General features: G+C 37.9%; 4 protein-coding genes across 4 annotated transcripts; 3 read left to right on the forward strand and 1 right to left on the reverse strand.

The window, feature by feature from the left end:
• Nucleotides 1-1,999: 1,999 nt before the first annotated feature.
• On the forward strand, nucleotides 2,000-4,472 carry LOC123883936 (60S ribosomal protein L7-1-like). The gene is made up of 6 exons (XM_045932909.1): nucleotides 2,000-2,332; nucleotides 2,990-3,182; nucleotides 3,269-3,366; nucleotides 3,459-3,596; nucleotides 3,931-4,033; nucleotides 4,121-4,472. Exons 2-6 carry the CDS (start codon nucleotides 3,000-3,002, stop codon nucleotides 4,334-4,336), a joined length of 738 nt encoding a protein of 245 aa, XP_045788865.1. The 5' UTR covers nucleotides 2,000-2,332; nucleotides 2,990-2,999; the 3' UTR covers nucleotides 4,337-4,472.
• A 1,157-nt stretch (nucleotides 4,473-5,629) lies between these two features.
• LOC123883937 lies at nucleotides 5,630-6,379 on the forward strand. The gene has a single exon (XM_045932910.1). It carries the CDS (start codon nucleotides 5,810-5,812, stop codon nucleotides 6,164-6,166), a length of 357 nt encoding a protein of 118 aa, XP_045788866.1. The 5' UTR covers nucleotides 5,630-5,809; the 3' UTR covers nucleotides 6,167-6,379.
• Nucleotides 6,380-6,507: 128 nt separating this feature from the next.
• Nucleotides 6,508-9,897, reverse strand: LOC123883935 (replication protein A 70 kDa DNA-binding subunit A). The gene is made up of 2 exons (XM_045932907.1): nucleotides 9,507-9,897; nucleotides 6,508-8,270 (listed from the first exon to the last, which is right to left on the reverse strand). Exons 1-2 carry the CDS (start codon nucleotides 9,776-9,778, stop codon nucleotides 6,656-6,658), a joined length of 1,887 nt encoding a protein of 628 aa, XP_045788863.1. The 5' UTR covers nucleotides 9,779-9,897; the 3' UTR covers nucleotides 6,508-6,655.
• Nucleotides 9,898-18,022: 8,125 nt separating this feature from the next.
• LOC123886087 lies at nucleotides 18,023-19,145 on the forward strand. Its single transcript, XM_045935426.1, has 2 exons — nucleotides 18,023-18,979; nucleotides 19,131-19,145. Exons 1-2 carry the CDS (start codon nucleotides 18,023-18,025, stop codon nucleotides 19,143-19,145), a joined length of 972 nt encoding a protein of 323 aa, XP_045791382.1.
• The last annotated feature ends 1,280 nt before the right edge of the window (nucleotides 19,146-20,425 follow it).

Raw genomic sequence — 20,425 nt, forward strand, 5'->3', positions numbered from 1 at the left:
TAAGCTAATTGAAGTGTTTGATAAAATTAGTAGTACCTTGAGCAAAGGGAAGTCTCTTGATCAAAAGTATATTGAGCAAGGAAGTCTTGAACTAGGTGTTTGAGCAATTGTAATTTTGGTGATTATAATTAAATCTCTCAAGTGTGAGGAGACTGGACGTAACCCTAGTTAACGGGTGAACCAGTATAAGAACTCTGTGTGTTTTTCTTCTCTCTGATCTCTTAACTTGTCATTAAATCGTCTTTACTCTTTATCCTTGAAAGAAGTTCTTAAAAAAAAAACACAATTTAAACATGATCGTTCGCTAACTCGACATTTCCAGCAGCGACAAACTTCAAGTCATCATACTCAGGCTCAAGCATGACGACTTGGGGGTTCCTGTTCTGGACTGGACCGTAGGTCCAAAAAGAACCGAGAAAATCCTACTCCTCAAACGTCGAGCACGACCCGAACATAGTTGGACGTCCATTCTATTCTATCTATTAAGATCCCCTCCTTTTCACCGGAATAAAAGAGGAGCACCACCGGACAAATGTCGACTTTGATTAAGGTAAGATGAGCATAAAAACTTATTTATTTTCATAAGTTGTTTCGCATAAGCTCAAAAATAAGCTAATCCAAACAAACCCTATGAAGCCTCAAATCAAGTCCGGCTAAATCCGTGTAATCTAACAATATCGACATTATTAATTAAACTGAGACTTGTGAAGTCTATTAATTTTTACTTATCACTATAAATACATTATCTGAATTCAATGTCTTATCGAAATGATCCGAAAATTTGAATATGTACTTTAGCCCAAGTGTATGATGCACAAGTGATTCAAATCTTGCATCATGGATAAACTCTTTTTTTTTTTTGTATATGGATAAATTTATTTTTATTATTGAATCAATAAGTCTAACTATTGAATTAAATTTTAGGGGCACCGGTTAAGGAAACTAAAAAATGAAATTCTTAAATTGAAAATAATACTTTTTAGACTTTCGAGAAGTTGACTGGACAAACTCCAATGTCATATTACTATACTCCCTTCAGCCTCATATCTAAGCAAAACTAGTTTTTTTTAGATTCATTGGAAAATGAATGTATTTAAGTCTAAAATATAGACCAAAAACATCACTTTTTCAATGAATCTAAAAAAAATATTTTTGGTTACATAGGAGGCCGGAGGGAGTATTTACTTCCTTAAACAATGTTTCGGGACACTGTTTAGCATTTTTCAAAAAAAAAAAAAACTATCGAATTAAATGAAATATAATGCAACATATTTATTTAATGGGGTGAAATATATTATGAAAATGGCACAAATTCATGTCAAGCAGTAATATGGAAATATATTTTTTTACTTGTATATTCAATATTTTTAACATTAAATTTATTGTATTATTTAATTGTAAATTACTTTATTTGAATAGTTTATAATGTGTTTTAAGATTACCTATTATAATGAGTTTTGGTGCCAACTTTTCATAATATTAACAATATCCCTGGTTTTTTTATTAGCAACAAAAATCTTTTATTAACAAACGCACCATAACATAAGGCGCATCTTTTTTTAGCAGCAAACATCTTTCATTAACAAACTGACCATAACATAAGACATATCTTTTTTTTTTACATAAGTTTTTTTTTGACGAAAAACAACAACGATACTCATTAGTCATTCATTCAAATCGGCAGAGTACATCAATCGAAATTATTACACATTCAAATTCGCTAAAAACTAAAAAGGGTGAATCTGCGAACAAACTCACAACATCCGAGTTAGTAGCATAAAACGGCTCATTGTCTACGAATATAAGCCTACAATTGATATAATAAAATCTGGAATAGTCATGCCTTCGGATCTGCAACGTTGACGACTCTAAAATTATTGAATCTGCACTGGATTTGGATTGAAACAAATCTGCAAATTTAAACAAAACAAATACCTTACAAAGACGGAACAACTCCACACTATGACGGGATTAAAACAATATAAGAGAAAGAAATCACAAAGGAAATGAATTTAAACAAAAAAAAAACTATCGATTTCGAATCAAAATTGATCCTATCCTTATCCTAAATCACCCATTAAAGAGGAATTAGGGTTTCAAAATCACTATAACCTGGGGAATATTATATAAGCTCAAAATCACTTATAACTAACCTCGCGTGTCTAACCGCCGGCGAACTTTCTCGCTCCCTCGCTTGTCCGACCGGTGACGGCGAAGTTCTCTCTCTATCTCTCTTTCTTGCGTGATCAAACCGAGCAACTCTCCTCTCCCTCTCAAAAACGCTACGGCCACCGTCGAAGCTGTCTCCCTCTCCGAAACGCGCTTGCGACCGGTAAGCTTCTCACTCTTTCTCCGGCTCACTGGTTTTTTTGGGATTGTTTTGTTGATTGTTGATGGAATAAGTGATTGCACATTCCCTTTTGTTTGGATTGTTTTGTTGACTGAATAAGTGATTGCACATTGTTGATTGTTGATTTTGTTGACTGAATCTGTGTTCTTGGCTGTATTTACTTGGAAAAAAGAAGGGATTGGAGTTTAAGTTTCGATACTCATTTTCAGCTGCATCTTAGGTGTTTGTAAAAAATCTGGGGTAGTTGTGGTAGGTTTTGTTGTCTTACTGTGTAGGTGGATCATTCATGATTGTGTTTAGTGTTTAGGCTAAAACCAAAACACTATATTTGCAGGGACTAACATTATATTTAAAACTAGTTTTCTTTGTCATGTTCAAAGTAGCAGATAGTCTAATATGAGGATGTGGGAACGGTTGTTGTCTCGTCTACCATAACCGGCATCAGGGTCGGTTAAAACTTGATAGTTCTTTATGTGTAGTGTAGGGAAGGGGAAAACGTACCTCACCTTTCACATTTCTAAGTCTATTTTGCTCTCAGTTATATGATATTTTTTCTCTTCATCGTATTAATCTATTAGTATTGCCACTGTCATTTCTTACTGTTTGAGTCTAAATGCGCTATTGTGTTTGTCATTGAAGACCTGAAAAGATGGCTGAAGAGGAACTTAAGGCTCTTAACTATATTCCAGAGGTTATATTGAAGAAGAGGAAAAACAGTGAAGCATGGGCGTTGAGGAAAAAGGAACAATTGCAGAAAAAAGATTTCCATTTGAGGAAGTCCAAGGACTTTATAAAAAAGCCAGATGATTTTATTCTTGAATATCGCAATAGGGTAGCTATTTTACCTTTATTTTCCTCTTTCATTTTTGTAACACTAAACTAAATACATTTTTTATCCATCTGTGCTTACTTGTGTAGGAGGTGGATCTCATTAGAATGAAAAGGAGGGTCAAGAGGAAACGAGGAGAAAAATCTACCCTATGCAACAAGCCCATAATAGTCATTCGTATACAGGGGTAGTGTCTTTGTTTCACACCCCTTGATGCTTTGATTTTTTTGTCTCTGTGAACAGTAATAACATCTTTCTTTTGCTCCATTCGTTTTATAGGAAACAAGACATGCATCCTACAACCAGAAAGCACTTATTCAGTTTGGGATTGAGAAGAATATTCAGTGCTGTCTTTGTGAAACCAACTGATGGAGTGATGGCCAAGCTGGCGAGAGTTGAACCATATGTTACCTACGGGTAAGAGATTGATTAATGTTCATGATTCTATATTCTGTGTATGAGATGATGATGATGAATTTATGTTATGATATGTTAGTGGAATGGTAGATCTGTAGAACTTGAATATATTTTTTGACAGTTTTGTCAAATAAATTGCGTATATAATGCTATCATGCTATAGTGCAGTGGAATTTGAACAAATGATTATTGTTTTGTGATAGCGTGATACACTATTTAGTATGAACCTGTTTTGCTATTTCTCATCTTTACTTTCCTGTATATATCGCATTATTCACCAATTTCAGTTTCTGAGGATTATTCCTGAATTTGTCAAAATTTGCTTCTTTTGAAGATATCCAAATCTTAAAAGCATAAAGGAGCTAATTTACAAGAAGGGACATGCAAAAATAGATAGGCGAAAAGTTCCTCTGACAGATAATAACCTTATTGAGCAGGTAATACACAATGTTCCTAGATTACTAGTTTTCTTTTGACCCTCGTACTTAATTGTTTTTATAATTCTTCCACTTTTTGCCTTGCAGGAATTAGGAAAGTTTGGTATAGTTTGCATAGAAGACATGGTGCATCAAATTGAAAATGTCGGTCCACACATTAAGGAAGTTGTCAGATTTATGTGGCCCTTTGAACTGAACAAGCCAGCTGATGGATTGAAAGGATTGAAAAATCGATTCAAGGATGGTGGAGATTCAGGGGACCGTGAGGATCTCATCAACGAGCTCATCAATAAAATGAATTAGTTTAGGTCACATGAACAAAATACTATCAAAGTTTTGATGGTTTGTGTTATCCCTCACATGAATTTTGATGGTTTGTAAAAAACATACTACCGTTTATTGTTATGTAGTATCGTTGCGCCTTCATTTATTTCCTTTAGCCCTTTTTGTTATCCTTTATTCATGAGTTCGTCGACAATGATAGGAGGGAGGCAAGGGTTTGGTTGAATGTATTAGTACTTGAAACCATGCTCTAGTTTGCTGCCTTTTCAATATTAAAAATTATGTTTTGGGTACTGAAATGAAGTTTCGATTATAAGTTTCGATTTTATGTTTTGAGGAACTGATAATATATGGAATAGTAATAAAAGTGTTGCAAACAATTTTAATCTGATTGTGATGATCAAGCGGTATGTCAAAAATAATCATTGGAGGACTCTGATTTCGTCAATTATTTATTAATACTTATTTTATTGGGGTTTTAATACTAATCTATATAAATTTTGTAATACCAAATCCATGTAAATACTGTTATTCAAGGTTTGAAGAAACTTACCCTTAAGCTTTTAGTTTTTTTTTTTTTTTTTTTTTTTTTTTTTATAAAAAAGAGGGCCGGAGCCCGGAAAAAATTAAATTGCAATAAGTCTACAGGTCGATATCCCCATAACATCAGCTAACAATAAAGAGCTTAGTTGAGCTGAACATGGCTGATAAATCATCAAATTAGTCTCATGCTGACAACCAAGATTAGTCAGCACATGTGCACACTTATTCGCTTCACGGTAGAAATGGCACATTTTGATTTCTCACTCTAACTCAAGTAACCGACGGATTTGTTGGACTAGTCTCTTTTTTGATAATTGTTAAAATAATGACGGTGGACAACCCCCACCTTTGAAAACCTTGTTTTTTAGTCTATTTTTTGTAGTCTATTTTTTCTTTTGGAAAAAAATAGCATGTACTCTTAGGACATATTTATTATTTAAAAAAGAAATATTTTATCCGTGCATCCAATTCACTTTAAAATTTTCACAAATTAATTGTACAAATTTTAAGAGAATGTTTCTACTTTTGAATTCTTGACATGTGATCTACATTCTTGACATATGATCTACATAAAGGCACATGTTAGCTAAACTTTTTTATTTTAATGAGGTTAACCCAATCTGAACTAATCCATTCAAAATCATGATGCGTTACTCGGTACACATATTAGCATAATAGCATGCCACTAGAGACTTCAACCCTGAAAGACCCAATCAAGGACCTCACAGTAAGCATTCAATAGATAGGTATTTGTTGAACCAATGAGATAACCTTATCCGTCAATTTCCAATGAAGAAACTGCCACATCAGATGCATGCAAATATGCCCAAAATTTCCACCTCTCATTCCACTCCTGCCTCCACCAACCTTCCACTCAAAGCAAAAAACAAAATCACACTAAATCCTCACTAAACACAAGCTTCAAGCAAAGAAACAACCTATAGGAAAATAATGGCTTCCACTTCTGCAGTATCAATGGCAATGCCACTAACTTACTCCAGCAAGAAGGTGGTCAATAGTTCACAGGCATTCTTCAATCCACTGCCTGTTCGGTATACAAAGGCTGTCACATCGTCAAAATGCAATGGAAGATTTCAAGTCAGGGCCTCCATGAAGGAGAAAGCTGTGACGGGGCTCACAGCAGCTGCATTGACAGCTTCAATGGTGGTTCCTGATGTGGCTGAAGCTGCCGTTTCACCTTCTCTCAAGAACTTCTTGCTCAGCATCGCGGCTGGTGGAGTTGTGGTTGTAGTCATCCTTGGTGCTGTGATTGCTGTATCCAATTTCGATCCCGTCAAGCGAAACTGATGAATTTCTGATGTGCTGCCTGTGACCTATTTTATTTCTTCTATCTCTTATCATGATATGTAATTATGTATCTGTTGTGTTCTTCAGTAATGAATTGAACTATCTTGTGTGTAAACTAATCTGTGACTCGTGAGCTCCACTTGAGCAGAAGCCTCTCAATTATTTAAATGTAATATTCATTTTAGCACATCATAGAAACAGATTAATTACAAATTTCTGCCGATCGGGTCAAAACTAACTAACAGATCAATGGTAGATTTAATTATTGACATACTCAAATATGAAGTACTACTAATCTACTATAAACATAGCTGACAGAAAATTAAAAAAGGATCAGACAGTAAGTCGAATAATAGTTGTCAGTTGATAAACGTAGTTTGATTACACAAAAGATGTAATAATCCATAATCACTAATAGTCAATTCGTGCTAATGCTACTTTTTTTCTAAAATGATTCTATATAAAGATATGCTTAAAACCAAGCTAAAATTACTGCCTACAGAGCTTGGAAATGAAGTCAAGCATGTATCTACTCTCTGCAGAATAATTCACCTTATCTGCCTTAACTACTGTAATCTTCACCTTCTGCTCATCGCCATATAATTCCTCTTTGATTTTCAGCCTAAATACAAATTGGTTGAAGAGTCTACTCTTGATTATATTTCCAAACTTCTCAACATCCTCCTGTTCATACTTTAACACATACAGATCTTTTGCCGAGTACCCCATAATCTCTTCCCCTGCTTCCTGGAAAGCAGTAACCCAAGTTAATCCAGTATTATCCAAGATTTGAGCTTGGAGAAGGTATCGATAGTCGCATTCCTCAAACTCCTGGTTGCATCTATCACACTGCCATTTTGTGTCTCCTGACCTTATCACTTTCTTATTGCACTGCCGATCTCCAATCATCAGAGGGCAACCCGTGTAACAAAATGTATCAGTCTTAATGAATGATATGGCTGCCCTCAATGTTATCCAGTCTGGTTTGTCTGACCTCCCCAGACCTTCATCTTTGATTTGAGACACAGTTTTGCGTATCTCATTCTTGGGACCTCCATGAGTAATGTCCTTAGAAACGGATAGAGAAGCAGAATCTTTTCCGACTTGATCAAACCAGCTTCTTAAGCTTTGTGCCTCAGGGAAATCTGGATTTATGAAAAGCTGAGTAGTAGAAATAGAGCCTATAGACTTTCCACTGAATTCATTAACCTTCCCCGCCTTTACTGCTAAAATGGGGAAAACCCCAGCATCTACCATCTCTTGCAGCTTTTGTCCTTCCCTGTTGCAGAATTCACCCCACAGTGTTAGCTCAACACTCCTGCCAGAATTGTCCTTTAGATTTAAAATCCTTCTCTGTGTTTCCATTCCGTTCTTCCTTAAGATGGGAACTGTAGGACTCACAAATGTCACAACCCCAATAACATCAAGGATTGCATTATTCTCAACATTCTCAATGTCACTGATAGGCCTGAAGGAGAATTGCTGTCTAGGTATAGAACCATCCTCATCTGGGCAAAGCTCAACCGTTGAATTTAAATCCAGCATAACTTCCCAATCATTCTTCAAATGGTTAAAATTCTTCTGTGCAGGTTTCAAGTTACCTTTAGATATCAAGTAAACTTTACCAACCTCAATTGCATCATAGAAGCGGTCAACAACAGCATTAAAACATGTTACACGGATTTCACCTCCATCAGAATCAAGGAGATCGAACGAGAAGACTTTTCCATCTCCACGAGCATTGTTATAGCGGCGCAAATCCCCTTTAGCAGTAACCCTTGCCTTGATGGCCCACCTACCTTGATATGGATTTAAAGCGGCTATTGGTATTACACCTGCTGGTGCTTCGTTTTTTACAACTGCACCGCGGCCTTTGTAAACTGGAGGAGGTTTGTATGCAGGTTGAACGGTTGGCCTGAAATTCTGCACATTACTACCTCTATTTTGAGCAGCCAAGTTATTATTATTACCACTGGACGAACTCTGCACAGTGTTATCACACAATTCTTTCTGAACAGGTAATTCTGAATCCACAAATGACTTTGGATTACCAATTATCTCACAATCAGGTATTATGGATTCCATGTTGAGAACCATAATAATCCTGTACAAGGAAAAATAAACACAAAATTAGATAAACCAATTGAACAGAATAAAACTAAAGTCAATTATGATACAATTCATCATTAACATTCTTTTAACTCTTTAACATGCATATGCTAAAATTTCAGATTTCATCCATGAGGTTGCACTTCCTAATTCTAGCACTAATAATTCACCAAAGAGACACAGGCAGCTAAAATTAATATAAACTATTCATTAGGAACATTCTTATAACTCTTTTGACATCGATGTGCTAGGATTTCGAATTTCAGGTTGCATTTCCTGATTCAAACACTAGTCACTCACCAAAGAAACACAAGAAGCTAAAACTTCTATAACAATTTAGGATGAAAATTGGAATGACGCAAAAAGGGAAATTCATATAAAATTCAAATTGCAATAATCTTAAGTCAACTATCACTTTTCATCAATGAGGATTCTTAAACTAATTCCTACAATGGCAACTTCTAGAACATTTTAGGTTTAAAATTGGAATGATCTAAAAAAGTGAACACATAAAATTCAAATTGCAAAAATCGTTAATTCAATTAGCAGAAGAAACTTAAACTTAATTCAACTGTCACATTTTATCTAGAACATTTTAGGTTTAAAATTGGAATGACCTAAATAGCAAAATGCACACAAAATTCAAATTGCAATAACACTAATTCAACTATCACAAGAAACTACAACTTAGTTCAACTATCACATTTCACCAATGAGGTTCCATATCCTAATTCTTACACTAACTTACAAATGCAACTTCTAGAACGTTTTCTAGGTTCAAAATTCAAATCACCTAAAAATTGAATTGGACATGAAATTCAAATCGAAACAAACTTATTTCAACTATCATATCTTATAAATAAGGTTCTGTATCCTAATTCTCACACTAATTCTTACAGATGCAACTTCTGCAACATTTTAGGTTCAAACTTGAAATGACCTAAAAATTGAAATGCACATAAATAAAATTCAAATGCAATAATCTTAATTCAACTATCACATCACAATAAACTTAAACAGTTAAAATTAGTTCAGCTATGAAATTTATCAATGAGGTTCCATATCATAATTCTTATAAATGCAACTTCTAGAACGATTTAGGTTCAAACTTAAAATGACCTAAAAATCGAAACGCACACAAAATTCAAATCAAAACAATCATAATACAACAATAATCACACAAATTACTTAATCGAACACTAAATTTTAACAACAAAGGGAAGAAAATTACTTGCGATTCTGAAAAAGAGTGCATATATAATCGAGAAGCTGAACGATTGTTCCTTTCTTAATACGGCCGGTTTTGACTTTCTCGTTGAGTTGAGCAGCGAGCATGGCGTGGTGAGATAAAACGGAGTCGGAAAGAAGAAGACGGTATCTCTCTGTCTGAGAGTTTTTGGTACTTTGGATTGTTGCAATGTCGAGAACTTGAACCAACGGTTTTGCGTCAACGTCGCCGTTGATTATCGCCGGAATAGCGTTCGCCGTGAGATTCACCGCCATGGTGGTTTAGTTATGATTGTGTATTAGGAAAGAAATTTCTCTAACTGGAAATGGAAAGAGAAAGTATAGTAGAGAATAATATTTCGAGACATAGAAATAGATGAATAATTTTTACGAGTGAACCGGGAGATAAAAAGCTGGACCGTTTTATTTTCTTTTTTATTGGTTGGAAGCAGTCAAAGCATAGTTTTAAAACTTGGACCGGTGATCAACCCGGTCAAGACACTGAGTCACTGGTTTGTTGGTCGGATTAGTGGGTCACTGGTCGAACCGCATGACTATCAATTCGGACTATATAAAAAATTTAAAATATATCATGACTTAAAATTCTTGACAATAAAAATTTAATAAAAAATCATCTAAAAAGTAATTGATAAAAATTAATTTAATGATATTATTACATCATATTTTTAAATTTATATATCATAATCAAAGTTTATAATAACAAAGAAAAACAAAATTAACAATATATTTGATCATACATTTTTTTTTTATCATAGATTATTGAAATATTCATATAGGAATAGTTCACCCAAAGATAAATATAGTAAGTTATTACTACTTTAATTTATTTTTTTTTTGAAGAAATATAGTAACTTATTACTACTTTAATGTATTAACAGTTCAAACTTAGGGTCTGTTTGGTTCGGGGGGTTTTGGAGGGGAGGGGAGGTGAGGGGATATTTTAAATTAATTGTGTTTGGTTCAATTTTTAGGAGGGGAGGGAAGGTGGGAGGAGGTGAGCAAAATACCTCCAAATCCCAATTTTTGCTTCCCCCCAAATTGGGGGTGGGGGGATTTGGAGGGGAGGGGAGGGAAGGAGAAAGATATCATTACCATTTTAATTATTTTGACATAATTGTCCTCATAATTATTTTAAAATGCCAAAATTATCCATTTTTTAGTTCTAATATTTTTTTTCAAACTTTTTTTGATTGTTACGCATGTCTTTTTATATTCATAAACTGTTGTGCTAATTTTTTTTGTATTACATTGTTATCTTGTAAAGTTCATATAATTTTTTGAATCAACGTTGTTATTTTTATTTTTTATAGAAAATCAACGTTGTTACTTACTTTGTACCCGCACCATATTAGTATTTATATGCACTATTATATTTTTTAAAATATCATTAAGTTTGTTACGTTATAACTTATAATACAAGAGGTTTTTTTTTTTTTTTACAATATTAGTATTAATACAAGATCTTTATACTTATAAATAAATATTACTTTTTTTTTTTACAATATTAGTATCAGTACAAGGTTTTTTTTTTATAATTATCAAAAAATTCTTTTAAATATATTTATAGGTAATTTAAACTTATAAATATTATTTTTGGGTTAGATCAATCATAAAAATTGAGAAAATATTGTGGATATATAGGTTAATTCGCACCAAGTAGCTATAAAATTGTCGGACTACATGAAAATTATAAGGATAAAAAAGTAAATTAGTTTTAAAATCTCTCCCCTCCCTCTCTTGAACCAAACATATATCTAATTAAAATCCCTCACCTCCCATCCCCTTCCTTCTTTTGAACCAAACATATGTGTAAGTACAAATTTCACTTCCCCTCACCTCACCTCACCTCCCTCAACGTTTTTTTTATAGAAAATCAACGTTGTTACTTACTTTGTACCCACATCATATTAGTATTTATATGCACTATTATATTTTTTAAAATATCATTAAGTTTGTTACGTTATAACTTATAATACAAGAGGTTTTTTTTTTACAATATTAGTATTAATACAAGATCTTTATACTTATAAATAAATATTACTTTTTTTTTTTGTACAATATTAGTATCAGTACAAGGTTTTCTTTTTAATAATTATCAAAAAATTCTTTTAAATATATTTATAGGTAATTTAAACTTATAAATATTATTTTTGATTCCAAAAACGGATAGTCCTCAGAGGCTGAGTGATTTTCGCCCTATTTCGCTTGTCGGAAGCCTCTATAAAATATTGGCGAAGGTTTTAGCTAATAGGTTGCGTCAAGTGATTGGTAGTGTTATTTCTGAGTCCCAGACTGCGTTTGTGAAGAACAGACAAATTCTTGATGGTATTCTCATTGCTAATGAGGTGGTGGATGAGGCGCGGAAATCTAAAAAGGATCTTTTGTTGTTCAAGGTTGACTTTGAGAAAGCTTATGACTCGATAGATTGGGGGTATCTTGATGCCGTTATGGGGAGAATGGCATTTCCGTCTTTGTGGAGGAAGTGGATTAGAGAGTGTGTTTGTACGGCTACGGCTTCGGTACTTGTTAATGGCAGTCCGACTGATGAATTCCCTCTTAGGCGAGGGCTTAGGCAGGGTGATCCGCTCTCTCCTTTCCTTTTTCTTCTAGCGGCTGAGGGCCTTAATGTGCTTATGGAGGCTATGGTGGCTCGTAATTTGTTTACGGGTTATAGTATTGGTGGACAGGGGTCGGTCTCGGTGTCGCACCTTCAATTTGCTGATGATACTCTCTTGATGGGGATAAAAAGCTGGGCAAATGTTCGGACTTTGAGGGCTGTTTTAGTGCTTTTTGAGACTATGTCTGGATTGAAGGTTAATTTTAATAAAAGTATGTTGGTTGGCGTTAATATCTCTGAGTCCTGGTTATGCGAAGCTGCGTCTACTCTGTGTTGTAAGGTGGGAAAGATTCCTTTCCTTTATCTGGGTCTTCAGATTGGGGGTGATCCGCGTCGTTTGGTGTTTTGGGAACCGATGTTGACTCGTTTAAAGAACAGATTGTCTAGGTGGAAGAGTCGCTTTTTGTCTTTTGGTGGTCGTCTGGTTCTGTTAAAATCTGTCTTGACCTCTTTACCTGTCTACGCCCTTTCTTTCTTCAAAGCTCCCTCAAGTATAATTTCCTCTATTGAATCTCTTTTCATTAAATTTTTTTGGGGGGGGGGGGGGTGTGAGGATTCTAGGAAAATCTCTTGGGTTAGTTGGAAATCTGTTTGTTTGCGTAAGGAGTATGAAGGCTTGGGGGTTAGACAGTTGCGTGAGTTCAACATAGCGCTGTTGGGCAAGTGGTGCTGGAGGATGCTGGTGGACAGAGAGGGACTGTGGTTTAGAGTGCTGGTAGCTAGGTATGGGCTTGAGGGAGGTAGTTTACGAGCGGGTGGTCAGAGAGGATCGGTGTGGTGGAGGGAGCTAGTGCGTATTCGGGAGGGTGTTGGTGAGCCAGGAGGCAGTTGGTTTAGTGAGCATGTTTCGAGGAGGGTGGGGGATGAGTCGGATACTCTTTTTTGAACTGATCCATGGTTGGATGGGATTTCGTTGAGGGAGCGGTTTGGGCGCCTTTTTGAGTTGGTTGTGATCAAATCTCACTCGGTCGCAGAGATGTTTGCTTTAGGTTGGGGGGGCAGATGGGGGGGCGTGGGAGTGGCGGAGGCGGTTGTGGGCGTGGGAGGAGGAGATGTTGGGGGAGTGTCAGACTTTACTTCTTGACATTTCTTTGCAGGATCAGGTTATTGACAGGTGGCACTGGAGGCTTGATCCAGACTCAGGTTATACGGTCGGGGGAGTTTATCAGCTTCTGACGTCTCAGGAATAAGTTACTTTGGAAGATGCTGACAAACTTATATGGCACTCTCAGGTTCCCTTGAAGGTTTCCATCTTTGCGTGGCGTTTATTGCGGGACAGGTTGCCCACGAGAGCTAACCTGGTTTCTCGTGGCGTTTTGTCTCCCACGGCTGCCACTTGTGTTTTTTGATGTGGAGCAGCTGAGTCGGCCCATCATTTATTCCTCTCCTATAGTATTGCTGGATCGCTTTGGGATTTAGTTCGTGCATGGATTGGCATTTCCTTGGTGGACTCCACGTCTCTGCGTGATCATTTTGTTCAGTTTACGGCCTCATCAGGTGGATCTCGAGCGCGACGGTCCTTTATGCAGCTTGTTTGGCTCGTTTGTGTTTGGGTGTTATGGACAGAGAGAAACCATCGGTTGTTCAAAGGCTCAACGGGCACACCTCATATTTTATTGGACAAGATCAAGCTTTTCTCTTTTAGGTGGTTGAAGACGACGAACATCACGTTAGCTTTAAACTACCATAGCTGGTGGTCTAGTCCATTGTTGTGTTTGGGCCTTGTATGATTTTATTTTTGTATCTCTCTGACTCTCTTGTAATTATTTAGTCTACCTCAGTACGTCTTGTGCAGGGGAGGCTGTTTATGTTAATATATATCATTTTGGCTTCTTCAAAAAAAAAAAATTGAGAAAATATTGTGGATATATAGGTTAATTCGCACCAAATAGCTATAAAATTGTCGGACTACATGAAAATTATAAGGATAAAAAAGTAAATTAGTTTTAAAATCTCTCCCCTCCCTCTCTTGAACCAAACATATATCTAATTAAAATCCATCATCTCCCCTCCCCTTCCTTCTTTTGAACCAAACATATGTGTAAGTACAAAATTTCACCTCCCCTCACCTCACCTCCCTTCCCCTTCATTAAAACACCTCCCCTCCTCCTATGTTGAACCAAACAGACCCTTAGTAATAAATATATTTGGATGCAATAAATATCACAAGAAATTAGTGGGCCGAGTGGCAAAGTATTTTCACCCTTACATGAAGGAGCCAAGTTCGAATCTCCCTGGTTGCAAAACTGATAATTTTTTGAATATATAATTGATGGTCCAAACCGGTTCGGTCTGCTACCGGTTTCACCAGTTTAGCGGTTAAACCACCGACCCGTCCGGGTCATACCGGTTTATAGCGGGTTTAATGCAGAACCGGTTCTGCATCTCAACCGACCCAGGAATACTACTGGTTCCCGGCCGGACCGGTCCGACCGGCCAGTCCGGTCCGGTTTTAAAAACACTGAGTCAAAGTGTCAACCAATTGAATAATGAGAATTTCTTTTGGGAAAATCCGTAATTTTCGTCTTTCATTATGCAACTTGTTATCATTTTGGTACTTCACGGAGGAAAAACTAAAATATAATTCATGAATTTGCATTATGTTAGTCACTTTAGTCTCCAGTGTTACATTTGGCCGTTCGCTCAACAAAAAAATTGGCATTTTTTTAACACACGTCAGCAGCTAAGATGGCACCCGGGACCAGAGTGAAGGATAGACAAAATTAAATTATTAAAAAATAAAATGATTGTTTATCTTTATAAATACAAGGGGATCAAATTGACTCCGTCGACACAACACCTTTTCACTTTCCATTACATTTTCACTTTCTTTTCCTTTCCACTATCGTCCATCGCCAATCATCCTAACCCCCAACCATCGTATCGTTGCCGTCACCTTTGTTTGGTCCTCCATTCTCTGAAATTGTTCACTGAAGTTCGTTTGAGTATCTGTGAAACCACAACTATCATAAGGTTAGTAAAAAAAACTCTTCTTTGTTTCCTTTTTTTAGCATATAAGTATCAAATATTTTTATCTTGGCTTAATTAGTAAAATGGTCCCTTAAAGACATTTTTTGTTTCATATTGGTCCCTTAAAGAAAAAAAGGTCTGAATAGGTCCCTTAAAGAAAAAAAAGGTCTGAATAGGTCCCTTAAAGACATATCCGTTAATCAGTTTAGTCCTATTTAGACCTCTTTTTAGGGACCAAACTGATTAACGGAGATGTCTTTAAGGGACCTATTCGGACTTTTTTTTCTTTAAGGGACCTATTTGGACCTTTTTTTCTTTAAGGGACCAATCTGAAACCAAAAATGTCTTTAATGGACCATTTTATTAATTAAGCCTTTTATCTTCATAGTTTTGATTGTGTACTGGTTTAGGTTATTTGTTGTTCATTTTGTGTATTTAGGATTTAGAGTTAAAGTTAGTTTTGAATATTAAGGTTTGTTTCTTAATTGTTAATACATATCTATGTTATTGTTTTTTAGAATGGAACCTGTGGCTACTATGATTTTGCATCATGGGTGGATATTTTTGAAGATATGGCAATGGTAATATGAAGTATGTAGGTGGTGATTTTTTTGTTTGGAAAGATTATGATTGTGACTACCTTAACAAGATGATCCTGGAAAATAAGTTAAAATATGTTGTAAAGTACACTACGATTGGGAACATATGGTGGTTGATTCCTGACAAGGGTGGTTAGGTTGAATTGCTTGAGGATGGAGACATCCATGATATGTACATCACTGTTATACCCCACAATTATGAAGTTCACATCTATGTTGAACATCGTGTTGATGAGCCAATAATAGTTGACAAAGTTGTTGATGAATGAGAAGAGATTAATGTGATTGATGTATAAGATGTTAATGTGGTTGAAGCTGGTGAAAATTTGAAGGAGGGTGAAGGAGGTGATGAAATTTTGAAGGAAGTTGGGGAGGTTAATGTGGTTGGAGCTTATGTTATTATTAATGAAGCTGAAGAGGTTAATGTGGCTAAAGCTGATGAAAATTTCAAGGAGGCTGAAGAAGTTAATGTGGATGTAGGTGATGAAAATTTGGAGGCTTAGGATGTTAATGTGGCTGAAGCTGATGATGTTATTAAAGAAACTTATGATGTTATTAATGAAGGTGATAATGTGAGGGAGACCGATAATGTGAATGAAGATGAAAGTTCTGAAAATTTTGATTATTGGTCTTCCTATTTAAGTGAGGATGATGAGTCATTTATGGATGTTGAGTGTGATTTGAATGAGATTGAAATAGATGAACCTGGAAGTAGTAGGAAAAGGGGAAGACAAAATGTTGATCAAGAGGATGTTATTGGTGACTGGACTGGGCAATGGGCTTAAGAGAATATCCAGTAAGCCCAATTAGAGTAAAAAGAATGATAAGCCCAAATCAACTAAACCCTAGAGCGTCCAATAGGCGATTAGAAGCTAAGGCGTGACTGGCCACCTTAAAGCAACGCCAAAGAGGGCGAATCCAATGCTACAGTAAATATCTTCCCCTTCCTGGTATCAACCGCTAGCCTAAGAAAGAAGAAATAAACTTCTAGTAACTGCCATAGCTTGGAGACCAAGGCTCTCATCCCTACTTTCACGCTGCATCACTGAAGAAGATGCTAAGGACCGGATTTTCAGGAACCCTTGCTTGGAGAAGAAGACTAGAAGCTCTATAAATAGCTCCATACTTTCATTTGTAAAGGGATCGAATTCTGACTTATAAAACTCCCAGGGTTGTTGGGATCGAACTAAGTGTAATCACACCATTTGATCAATAACATAAACCCCCTCGTTTTTTACCAGAACATTTTGGCGCCCACCGTGGGGCTGCGGTAAAATCATTTGATCCCAGCCTATCACAGCAACTAGACGAAAAATCAAACATCTTCACATGGCTGGAGAACATGGAAACAACGACAACTCTAGCGTTAACACCTTGCAAGCCGCCGTTGTAGAAATACGGCGCTTACAAACTCAGATTGCGGCCATCGAAGCCGAAAGAACTAATGAGAAAGAAAAAGCGAAATTGATTTCGGAGGAAGAGGAGGGAGAGGGCGTCATGGACGTACAGCCCTTAGCACAACACTTGTGGGATGCCCAAGTGGTGGAAACAATTAAGGTTCCTCACCTTCCTACCTTCGACGGAAAGACGGATCCAAGGGAGCACCTGATGGCAATTGGGACACAAACCGCCATAATCAACGCTCCGGAACATCTAAAGTGTAAATTACTAGCCGGCACCTTCAAGGATGTCGCCCTACGTTGGTACATGAACCTTCCAAAGAACTCAATTGAGAGTTATGCTGACTTTCATAAAAAATTTATACACCAGTTCGCTGGATCGAAACACGTGAAAGTCACATCAACCAGTCTTTTCTCCATCCGCCAAAACCATGGCGAGTCATTGCGTAACTTCCTCGCCAGATTTAGCGAAGCCACCATCAAAGTCTCAAATCCAAATCAGGAGATGTTCGTGGCAGCCTTCCACAATGGGCTAAGAGCAGGACATTTCAACGAGTCCTTAGCCCAAAAGCCAGCCTCGTCAATGCAAGAGGTGAACAAGAGGGCGGAGTGTTATATCAAAGGCGAAGAAAGTAACGCCGAGAAAAGGCAAAGAGACGTTAAGGAGAAGGAATACGTGGGCCGTGCCACTAGAGCGCCCGAACACCCACGACCAAAAACGGGAGGCCACCAAGGAGACCCATGGCAGAGGCATCATGGGAAGCCCTACCGCCAACCGCCCAGAAGAGAATTCAGGAATCATCCCGCCAATGAAGACCTCACGCCATTAAACGCCTCAAAAGTTTACGTCTTAAACGAAATTCTGGCCACTGGTTTGGCCAGCCTCCCCCCAAGGAGAACCAGTAACATTCCCATGGGGCTGGACGATAACGCCTGGTGCGCATATCACAGGTGTAGAGGTCACTCCACAGAAAAATGCTTCCGCTTAAGAGATTTAATCGAAGAACTGATCAAAAGCGGACACCTTCGCAAATTCATTGACGACGCCGCCCAGGGGCGGGTTGTCGTGCCAAAAGTCCCCCGACAGGAGCCACGAGACCCTCCTGGGCCAAATAGAGAGCCTCCCAAGGGGAGAATCTCCGTGAACACAATAGCAGGAGGATTCTCAGGCGGGGGCGAATCAAGCTCAGCAAGGAAAAGGTATGTACGCCGAGCCGTCTCGGAAATATACCTCGTAAGTCGACCCCAGCCATTAGAGGTACCAGATTTGGCGTTCACTGCAAAGGATGGTATGGAGGTAGCACCTCATGACGATGATCCATTAGTGATACAAGTCCAAATTTTGAACTGTGACGTAAAAAGGGTATTGATAGACTCAGGGAGTTCAGCGGACATTATGTACTGGGAAGCTTTCAAGGCCATGCAATTGGCAGAAGAGCAACTACAGCCATACTCCGGAACCCTGGTTGGGTTCTCTGGCGAACAGGTGGATGTAATGGGCTATGCCTCTCTTCTTACCACGTTTGGAGAAGGCAGCAACGCCAAAACTATCAAGGTACGATACCTGGTAGTCAAAACTCCTTTTACCTCCTATAATATTATTATAGGAAGGCCCGCCTTTAACACATTAGGGGCAGCCATGTCCACTCTATACCTAGCAATAAAATACCCCCTTGAGAATGGGGGAGTAGGAACAGTAAGGGGCGATCAGATTCTCGCCAAGAAATGCTACGAGTCCAGCTTAAAGATACGACACCGAACGTCCAGCGCAAGCGGAAAATTCGAAAGAAAACAAGCCGCAATTCCAGGCGGCATAAACATCATAGAGAGCGCAGATATGGATCCGAGGGAGGAATTTCAGGATCGAAGGGTAAGTCCTATAGAAGACTTGGAGCAGGTTCAAATTGGCAATGACCCACACCAGACAACCAGCTTGGGAACAGCACTGCCCAGCGAAGAGAGGAGACGAATCATCAAAATCTTGAAGGATAACGCTGATCTATTCGCATGGAAGCCTTCAGATATGCCAGGGATAGATGAAGGGGTGATAACACACAAACTTTCAATATCACCCAGCACAAAACCAGTTTCCCAAAGAAAAAGGAAGGTGGGAGAAGAAAGACGAGTCGCTATAGCAGAAGAAGTAGAGAAACTAAAGGAAGTGGGATTCATCGAAGAAATAAAATACCCCTCATGGTTGGCAAATGTCGTCATGGTGAAAAAGGCCAACGGGAAGTGGAGAATGTGCGTGGACTTCACAGACTTAAACAAGGCGTGTCCCAAAGATCCATATCCCCTACCCAACATAGACAGGTTAATTGATGGCGCCTCGGGGTGCAAGATGCTGAGTTTCATGGACGCCTACTCCGGATACAATCAAATAAAGATGAACCCCTCAGACGCCTGCCATACAGCCTTTATGTCGAACACATGCAATTACTTTTACAACGTCATGCCTTTTGGATTGAAGAATGCGGGAGCAACATACCAAAGGTTGATGGACAGGGTTTTCGCCAAGCAAATAGGGAAGAACTTAGAGGTATATATCGACGACATGGTAGTAAAAACTTCCGAGGGAAGTCGCCATGATGATGATCTGTTGGACATCATGGGATCAGTAAGAAAGTACAACATGAGACTAAACCCAGCAAAGTGTTCCTTTGGAGTACAAGCCGGAAAATTCTTAGGGTTTATGCTCACCAGCAGAGGAATAGAGGCTAACCCCGAAAAATGCCAAGCCATCATAGACATGAGGAGCCCTACATCCGTGAAAGAAGTCCAAACCTTGACAGGCAGAATAGCGGCACTATCCAGATTTCTATCGTGCGCGGGCGAAAAGGGTTTCCACTTCTTCGCATCCCTTAGAAAAAATGAGAGATTCTCCTGGACACCAGAATGTGAAGAAGCCTTCAGACAACTAAAGGAGTTCCTAGCATCACCACCCATCTTGACACGCCCATTACCAGGTAACACCCTTTACCTATATCTCGCAGTTTCGGATAGAGCCATGAGTACAGCTCTAGTTCAGGAAATAGAGGGCGAAGAAAAACCTATATACTTCGTAAGTAGAACCCTAAGGGGAGCAGAAACCAGGTATCAAAGAATAGAGAGGTTATCTCTCGCGGTAGTTGTCACAGCCAGAAAATTAAGGCAGTACTTTCAAAGCCACCAGGTAGTTGTTAGATCAGATTACCCTATCAAGAACGTCCTCCGAAAGCCAGACTTAGCAGGGAGGATGGTAGCATGGTCCGTTGAATTATCAGAATTTGACATCACCTTCTCGCCTAGAGGGGCCATTAAGTCACAAAGACTAGCT

The sequence above is a fragment of the Trifolium pratense genome, linkage group LG5, assembly GCF_020283565.1.
Source record: "Trifolium pratense cultivar HEN17-A07 linkage group LG5, ARS_RC_1.1, whole genome shotgun sequence".
Classification (NCBI taxonomy): domain Eukaryota; kingdom Viridiplantae; phylum Streptophyta; class Magnoliopsida; order Fabales; family Fabaceae; genus Trifolium; species Trifolium pratense.